General features: G+C 67.8%; 2 protein-coding genes across 2 annotated transcripts in view; one reads left to right on the plus strand and one right to left on the minus strand.

Annotated features, from left to right (window-relative positions):
* Positions 1–1,240, minus strand: part of OPLAH (5-oxoprolinase, ATP-hydrolysing) — a 51,544-nt gene extending 50,304 nt beyond the window's left edge. Inside the window, 1 exon segment of the mRNA XM_030965027.1 lies at positions 677–1,240. Coding sequence (XP_030820887.1) covers positions 677–850 — 174 coding nt within the window. The 5' untranslated portion in view covers positions 851–1,240.
* A 393-nt stretch (positions 1,241–1,633) lies between these two features.
* On the plus strand, positions 1,634–5,080 carry EXOSC4 (exosome component 4). Its single transcript, XM_030970553.1, is given in 4 exon segments — positions 1,634–1,857; positions 2,785–3,003; positions 4,376–4,403; positions 4,548–5,080. Coding segments are annotated over 4 exon segments (762 nt in total). The 5' UTR covers positions 1,634–1,686; the 3' UTR covers positions 4,892–5,080.
* The last annotated feature ends 3,963 nt before the right edge of the window (positions 5,081–9,043 follow it).

Genomic DNA, 9,043 nt, shown 5'->3' on the forward strand with positions numbered 1-9,043 from the left:
CCCATTTGGGGACCCCAGACCCTTTTGGGGACCCCAGACCCATTTGGGGACCCCCAGCACGGGGTGGGGCGGGGGGTCCAGAGGGGTCTGGGGGGTCCCCCTGGGGGCTCCCGGGATTTCCCACGGGGGTCTCTGGGAGGGGCGTTTGGGGGGGGGGTCCCGGTGGGTTCCCGAGGGGGGTCCTGGGGTCCCAGCGGGGCATTCAGGGGGTCCCGATGGTCCTGGGGGGGTCTCCAGGACAGGGGGGTCCGGAGGGTACTTGGGGGGGGACCCCGTGGGGGTCTGGGGGGTCCCGGGGCTTGTTCTGGGGGTTCCCCCCTGGGTGGTGTCCTGGGATGTTCCTGGGGGGCTCTTGGGGGGGGTCCTGGGGGTCTCGCCGTGTCCCTGCCGTGCTCCCGGGGGTCCCGGGGGTCCCGGGGGTCCCAGCAGGGCACTCGAGGGGTCCCGGGGGTCCCGCTGTCTCCCCGCCATGTCCCGGGGGTCCCGGGGGTCCCGGGGGTCCCGGTAGGGCACTTGAGGGGGTCCCGCCACGTCCCCACCACGTCCCTGCCGCGTCCCCACCGTGTCCCCGTCGTGTCCCCGGGGGTCCCGTTGCTGTCCCCCGCCCTGTCCCCCGCTGTCCCCGGGGGTCCCGTTGCTGTCCCCCCGCTGTCCCCCGGTGTCCCCGGGCCCGCACCTCCTGCAGGACGCGGCGGATGCCCTCGGTGGGCGCGTCCCGGTACGCGGGGTCCTCGGAGAGCAGCTTGAGGACGCGGACGCGGCCGCCGGGGCAGCGGGCGAACACGTCCGTGAAGGTCCCGCCGCGGTCGATGGCGAACTGGAACCCGGCGGGGCCCAGCGGGGCCGCCATGGCGGGACCGGGATCGGCACCGGGAGCGGGGCCGGGCGGGGAGCGGCGGCGCTCGGGGCCGCTCCGGACCGGCCCGGGCAAGGTCAGCGCGGGCCGGACAGGGGGCAGCGGGAGCGGCAGAGCGGAGCCGCCCGCTGCGCCCGCTGAGCGCTCGGTGCCGCCCGCTGACGGCGGGACACGGGCTCGGCGCTGCCCGGTGCCGGTTCTGACCCGCTCCGAGCGCTCGGGGACGGCCGGCGGCGCCCGCTCGGGACCCGGACCGGGACCGGGACCGGGACGGCGCGGGAAGGTTCGGCCGTGCCCGAGGGGGGGTCCGGGGGTGCTGCCGCTCCGCCAGGGGGCGCTGGGGTCGCTCCGGTGCCGCCCGGTCCCGTTCGGTGCCGCGAACCGGCCGAGGGGGCGGGGCCTCGCGGGGGGCGGGGCCGCCAGGGGGCGGAACCGGGACACCGCCTCCGTGGGGCGTGGTCTCTGTCAGGGGCGTGGCCTATGTGCCCGGGCGGCCTTGGGGGTGCGGCCTGTGTGGGATTGCGTCACATGGGGCGTGGCCTCTGTAGGACCGGCCGACGGCCTGAGCCGCGGGAACGTCAGGGGGGCGGTGCCTCCCGTTGGCGGGCAGCTCGCGCGGTGTATGCCGGGAGTTGTAGTCCGCCCGCTCTCGGCGCGCACAGGCACTAAAGGCCGCACGCGAGGCACGCCGGGAGTTGTAGTCCGCCCCCTCACAGTGCGCACGGGCAGTAAAGGCAGCGCGCGGGGCACGCCGGGAGTTGTAGTCCGGCCCCGCACGCGGCGCCGGCGGCGGGAACGGCACCGGGAGCGGCACCGGGAGCAGCACCGGCATGGCGGGGCTGGAGCTGCTGTCCGACGCGGGGTTCCGGGCGGACGGGCGGCGGCCGGACGAGCTGCGCAAGGTGCGGGCCCGGCTCGGGGTGCTGGCCCGGGCCGACGGCTCGGCCTACCTGGAGCAGGGCAACACCAAAGTGCTGGCGGCCGTGTACGGCCCGCACGAGGTGAGCGGGGCCCCGGGGCTTGTGAACCCTCCTGGGGCTTGTGAAACAGCCCCCCACCCCCAATTTGAGTGTCCCCCCGCTCCCTGCTCTTTCCCCCCCATATGGGGGTCTCACAGCCCTTTCCCCCAATGTGTGTTTCCCCCCCCCCAGTCCCAGTCCCCCATTTTCCCCCTCAGACTCGGGGGTCCCACAGCCCCCCCCCCAATGTGGCTGTGCCCCCAATTCCACTCCCCCTTTTCACCCCCAGGTTTGGGGGTCCCACAGCCTCCCCCTCACTCCCAGCCCCCTTTCCTCCCCAGGAGCGGGGGTCCCGGGCCAAGGCCCGCCCCAATATGGGGGTCCCACAGCCCCCCCATGTGTGTGTCCCCCGCACCCCGATCCCCCCTTTTCCCCCTCAGGCTCGGGGGTCCCGAGCCAAGGCCCCCCTATGTGGGTAGCCCCCTACTCACTCCCTGCCCCCCCTTTTCCCCCGCAGGTTCGGGGGTCCCGAGCCAAGGCCCCCCAATATGGGGGTCTCACAGCCCCCCCCATAGGGTGTCGTCCCCCCAGCCCCATTCCCTCCCCCATATGGGGGTCCCACAGCCCCCCATATGAGTGTCCCCCCCACTCCCAGCCCCATCCCCCCAATGGGGCCCCACACCCCTTCCAATGTGAGTCCCCCACTCCCAGCCCCATTCCCCCCCCATATGGGGGTCTCACAGCCCCCCCCATAGGAGTGTCGTCCCCCCAGCCCCATTCCCTCCCCCATATGGGGGTCCCACAGCCCCCCCCATATGAGTGTCCCCCCCACTCCCAGCCCCCCTTTTCCCCCCCCCATTTGGATATCCCCCCTACTCCACCCCCCCTCTTTCCTCGCAGGTTCGGGGGTCCCGGCCCAAGGCCTCCCCATATGTGTGCCCCCCACTGCAACCCCCTTTTCTCCCGCAGGTCCGGGGGTCGCGGGCCAAGGCCCCCCCGGACCGGGCCCTGCTCAGCGTCCGCTGCAGCTCGGCGCCGTTCGCGGGGGGCGGCGAGCGGCGGCGGCGGTCGGCGCAGGGCGGCACGGACCGCAGGGCGGGGGAGCGAGCGCTGCTGCTGCGGGGCGTGCTGGAGGGAGCCGTGCTCAGCCAGCTCTACCCGCGCTCGCAGATCGACGTGCACGTCCAGGTGAGCTCTGGGGGTTTGGGGGTGTTCTGGGGGTGTTTGGGGGATTTGGGGGTGTTTGGGAGCGCTGCTGCTCTGGGGAGTTTGGGGGTGTTCTGTTTGGGGGTGGGGGTGTTTGGGGGGGATTTGGGGGTGTTTGGGGGGGATTTGGGGGTGTTCTGGGGGTGTTTGGGGCTGCTGCGGGGCGTGCTGGAGGGAGCCGTGCTCAGCCAGCTCTACCCGCGCTCACAGATCAACGTGCGCGTCCAGGTGAGCTCTGGGGTGTCCCGATGGGGTTTGGGGGTGTTCTGGGGGGATTTGGGGGTGTTCTGGGGGTGTTTGGGGGGGGGGTGTTTGGGGAGCGCCCGCTGCAGGGTCTGTGGGGTTTTGGGGTGCTTAGCCTGTTTTCCAGTGTCCCAGACCGACGCGTGCAGTCCAGGTCAGTCTGGGGGATTTGGGGGTGTTCTGGGGGTGTTTGGGGGGGATTTGGGGGTGTTTGGGGGGGGTGTTGGGGGGGTTTGGGGGTGTTCTGGGGGTGTTTTGGGATGCTGTGGGGTGTGTGGAATGTGGTTAGCTTTCCCCCGGCAATTTGGGGCCTCCGTGCCCCAGGGTTTTTTTTTTTGTCTGACCACACCGCGGCGATGGGGACGAGCTGGGGATCAGGGGGAGCACAGCTGGGCTGGGGTACATGGGGTCTGTGGGGTTTTGGGGTGCTTTAGGGGATGTTTTGGGGATGGTTTGGGGTGTTTTGGGGGTGATGTGGTTGTTTTTGGGGTGTCCCTGACCCCTCCCCCCCAAGTTCTCCAGTTAGACGGGGGTGAGCTGGGGGCCAGCGTGAGTGGGGCCAGGCTGGGGCACAGAGGATCTGTGGGACTGTGGGGTGTGTCAGGGGATGTTTTGGGGTGATTTGGGTGTTTTTGGGGTGACCCTGATCCCCGTCCCCCCCCGGTTCTCCAGGCCGATGGCGATGAGCTCCGGGCCAGCGTGAGCGCGGCGGGGCTGGCGCTGCTGGGGCACACAGGGTCTGTGGGGTTTTGGGTGGATTTTGGGGTGTTTCAGGGGATGTTTAAGGGTTCGTTTCAGGGTATTTTGGGGTCACCCTGACCCGTGCCCCCAGGTTCTCCAGGCAGATGGGGTTCAGCTGGGGGCCAGCGTGAGCGTGACTGGGCTGGGGCACACGAAGTCTGTGGGGTTTTGGGGTGTTTTAGGGGATGTTTTGGGGTGATTTGGGTATTTTGGGGTGTCCCTGACCCCGTGTCACAGCTCAGATCTTCAAGACGGACGGGGGTCAGCTGGGGGCCAGTGTGAGTGTGGCCGAACTGGCGCTCACGGGATCTGTGGGGTTTTGGGGTGTTTTAGGGGTTATTTTGGGGTTACCCTGACCCTTTTCCCCCAGGTTCTCCAGGCAGACGGCGGTGAGCTCGGTGCCAGCGTGAGCGCGGCGGGGCTGGCGCTGCTGGGGCACACGGGGTCTATGGGGTTTTGGGGATATTTTAGGATTTATTTTGGGTTATTTTGGGGTGACCCTGACCCTTTTCCCCCAGGTTCTCCAGGCAGACGGCGGTGAGCTGGGGCCAGCGTGAGCGCGGCGGGGCTGGCGCTGCTGGACGCGGGCGTGAGCTGCGCGCGCCGTGGTGGCCGGGTCGGCCGGGCTGGCCGAGCCCCGGCCGGGCCCCCGTGGCCCTGAGTGACCTGAGCGGCGGTGGAGGCGGCGCCCGGCGGCCCCAGGCTGGCCGTGGCCACGGTGGCGGGCAGCGGGCAGCTGGCCCTGTGCCAGCTCAGCGCCCGCCTGCACCAGGAGCGGCTGCGGCCCGTGCTGGACGCTGCCCAGGCCGCCTGCCGGGGGCTGCACGCCGTGCTGGACGGCGTGGTGAGGGCCAGGCTGCGCCAGGACACGGCCATGGAGCACTGAGTGACCACAGTGACCACCCCGGGACATGGCCATGGAGCACGGAGTGACCACAGTGACCACCCCGGGACACGGCCATGGAGCACGGAGTGACCACAGTGACCACCCCAGGACACGGCCATGGAGCACTGAGTGACCACAGTGACCACCCCAGGACACGGCCATGGAGCGCGGAGTGACCACAGTGACCACCCCAGGGTGCGGCCATGGAGCGCTGAGTGACCACAGTGACCCCCCCGGCACACGCGCCATGGAGCTGGAGACCGCCCTGGGACACGTGGAGCTGAGTGACCACAGTGACCACCCCAGGACACGGCCATGGAGCACTGAGTGACCACAGTGACCACCCCAGGACACGGCCATGGAGCGCTGAGTGACCACAGTGACCACCCCAGGGTACGGCCATGGAGCGCTGAGTGACCACAGTGACCGCCCCGGGACACGGCCATGGAGCGCTGAGTGACCGCCCTGGGACACGGCCATGGAGCGCTGAGTGACCACAGTGACCACCCCAGGACACGGCCATGGAGCGCTGAGTGACCACAGTGACCACCCCAGGACACGGCCATGGAGCGCTGAGTGACCACAGTGACCACCCCAGGACACGGCCATGGAGCACTGAGTGACCACAGTGACCGCCCTGGGACACGGCCATGGAGCACTGAGTGACCACAGTGACCGCCCTGGGACACGGCCATGGAGCGCTGAGTGACCACAGTGACCACCCCAGGACACGGCCATGGAGCGCTGAGTGACCACCCCAGGACACGGCCATGGAGCGCTGAGTGACCACAGTACCCCCCAGGACCACCCTGGGACACGGACCATGGACGCTGAGTGACCACAGTGACCACCCAGACACGGCCATGGAGCCTGAGTGACCACAGTGACCGCCCCGGACACGGCCATGGAGCGCTGAGTGACCACAGTGACCACCCCAGGACACGGCCATGGAGCGCTGAGTGACCGCCCTGGGACACGGCCATGGAGCACTGAGTCACCACAGTGACCGTCCCGGGACACGGCCATGGAGCGCTGAGTGACCACAGTGACCACCCCAGGACACGGCCATGGAGCACTGAGTGACCACAGTGACCACCCCAGGACACGGCCATGGAGCACTGAGTGACCACAGTGACCGCCCTGGGACACGGCCATGGAGCACTGAGTGACCACAGTGACCACCCCAGGGTGCTGCCATGGAGCGCTGAGTGACCACAGTGACCGCCCCGGACACGGCCATGGAGCGCTGAGTGACCGCCCCGGGACACGGCCATGGAGCGCTGAGTGACCACAGTGACCACCCTGGGACACGGCCATGGAGCGCTGAGTGACCACAGTGACCGCCCTGGGACACGGCCATGGAGCACGGAGTGACCACAGTGACCGCCCCGGGACACGGCCATGGAGCGCTGAGTGACCACAGTGACCACCCCAGGACACGGCCATGGAGCACGGAGTGACCACAGTGACCACCCCAGGACACGGCCATGGAGCACTGAGTGACCACAGTGACCACCCTAGGACACTGCCGTGGAGCGCTGAGTGACCACAGTGACCACCCCAGGACACGGCCATGGAGCACGGAGTGACCACAGTGACCACCCCAGGACACGGCCATGGAGCACTGAGTGACCACAGTGACCGCCCCGGGACACAGCCATGGAGCACGGAGTGACCACAGTGACCACCCTAGGACACTGCCAGGCCGCCAGGCACGGCCTGAGCGCTGAGTGACCACAGTGACCACCCCAGGACACGGCCATGGAGCACGGAGTGTCCACAGTGACCACCCCAGGACCTACGGCCATGGAGCACTGAGTGACCACAGTGACCGCCCCGGGACACAGCCATGGAGCACGGAGTGACCACAGTGACCACCCCAGGACATGGCCGTGGAGCGCTGAGTGACCACCCCAGGACACGGCCATGGAGCGCTGAGTGACCACAGTGACCACCCCGGACACGGCCATGGAGCGCTGAGTGACCACAGTGACCGCCCCGGGACACGGCCATGGAGCGCTGAGTGACCACAGTGACCGCCCCGGACACGGCCATGGAGCGCTGAGTGACCACCCCAGGACACGGCCATGGAGCGCTGAGTGACCACAGTGACCGCCCCGGACACGGCCATGGAGCGCTGAGTGACCACAGTGACCGCCCCAGGACACGGCCATGGAGCCTGAGTGACCACAGTGACCACCCCGACACGCACGTGCATGACCGCTGAGTGACCACAGTGACCGCCCCAGGACACGGCCATGGAGCGCTGACCAGCACGGGGACATTGCCATGGGTCAGTGAACAGAGTGACCAGCAGAGGCACTACCATGGCACGGTGACTGACCACTGGGACACTGAGGGGACATTGCCACAGAGCAGTGACCACTGTGGGGACACCACCATGGCACAGTGACCACCGTGGGGACACCAGGACACCACCATGGAGCAGTGACTGACCACAGTGACCACTGTGGGGACACCAGGACACCACCATGGCACAGTGACCACCGTGGGGACACCAGGACACCACCATGGCACAGTGACCATAGTGACCACCATGGGGACACCAGGACACCACCATGGCACAGTGACTGACCATAGTGACCACCGTGGGGACGTGGCTGTGGAACAGGGATTGCCATGGCACAGTGACCACAGGGACACCGTGGGGACACTGCCATGGCCAAGTGACCCCTGTGGTGACCAACTGACCCCTGGGAGCTGCAGCATCACGTCACTGCAGTGACCAGTCCTGGGGACATTGGGGTGACCCCGCAGTGACCAGTCCTGGGGACACTGGGGTGACCCCACACTGACCAGTCCTGGGGACATTGGGGTGACCCCCCAGTGACCAGTCCTGGGGGGACAGTGGGGTGACCCCGCAGTGACCAGTCCTGGGGACACTGGGGTGACCCCACACTGACCAGTCCTGGGGACACTGGGGTGACCCCGCAGTGACCAGTCCTGGGGGGACAGTGGGGTGACCCCACAGTGACCGTGGGAATTGGGGTGACCCGTGACCAGTCCTGGGGACTGGGGTGACCCTCAGTGACAGTCTGGGGAATTGGGGTGACCCCACACTCAGCTGGGGAACGGGGGACCCCAATGACGTGGGGACTTGGCCGTACTGGGTGGGGTGACCCGCAGGACAGTGGTGGGGTCCCACCTGACCAGCCTGGGGACTTGGGGTGACCCCACTGACCAGTCCTGGGGACACTGGGGTGACCCCACATGACCAGGGGGACAGTGGGGGACCCCACAGTGACCGTTGGGGCATTGGGGTGACCCCACAGTGACCAGTCCTGGGGACACTGGGGTGACCCCACACTGACCAGTCCTGGGGACACTGAGGCTGTGAGTTTTGGGGTGTCACCATGGCAATAAACCGGGCTGTGTCCCTGCAGTCCTGTGTCCCTCTGTGTGTCACCTGTGTGCCTGGGTGTGTCACCCCCTGCGCCCGCCCCCTGTGTCCCCTGTGACCCCCCATTGTCCCCAAGCTGGCCCTGTCACCTGCCCAGAGCCCCTTTTGTACCCCAAACCCCCCGGATTTGCCCCATTTTTTGCCCCATTTTTTGCCCCGTTTTGTGCCCCCAACCCCTTTTTCCCCCTTTTGGGCCCCCCTTTCCCCCCCCCCCTTTTTTGCCCCCTTTTTTCTCCCTCTTTTGCCCCCCAGCACCCCGGGTTTCCCCCTTTTTTGCCCCCTTTTGTACCCCAAAACCCCCAGATTTCCCCCCATTTTTGCCCCATTTTCTGCCCCAAATCTCCCATTTTTGCTGCCTTTTTTTCTCCACTTTGTGCCCCCAAACCCCCCCATTTTGCCCCCCTTTCTGCCCCCAAACCCCCGATTTCCCCACCTTTTTTGCCCCCAAATGCCCCGTTTTTTCCCCCAAACCCCCCGTTTTTTCCTCCTTTTTGTACCCCCAAACCCTCCGTGTTTTCCCCCTTTTTTGCCCCTTTTTGTGCCCCCAAAGCACCCATTTTCCCCCCTTTTTGTGCCCCCGAAATCCCCCGGTTTTGCCCCACTTTTTCCCCTTCTTTGCCCCCAAACCCCCCGGGTTCCCCCCTTTTCTGCCTCCTTTTGTGCCCCCCGGGGTTCCCCCCATTTTTGCCCCCAAACCTCCCATTTCCCCCCTTTTTTTGCTCATCTTTTGC

The sequence above is a fragment of the Camarhynchus parvulus genome, chromosome 2 (genome assembly GCF_901933205.1).
Source record: "Camarhynchus parvulus chromosome 2, STF_HiC, whole genome shotgun sequence".
NCBI lineage: Eukaryota > Metazoa > Chordata > Aves > Passeriformes > Thraupidae > Camarhynchus > Camarhynchus parvulus.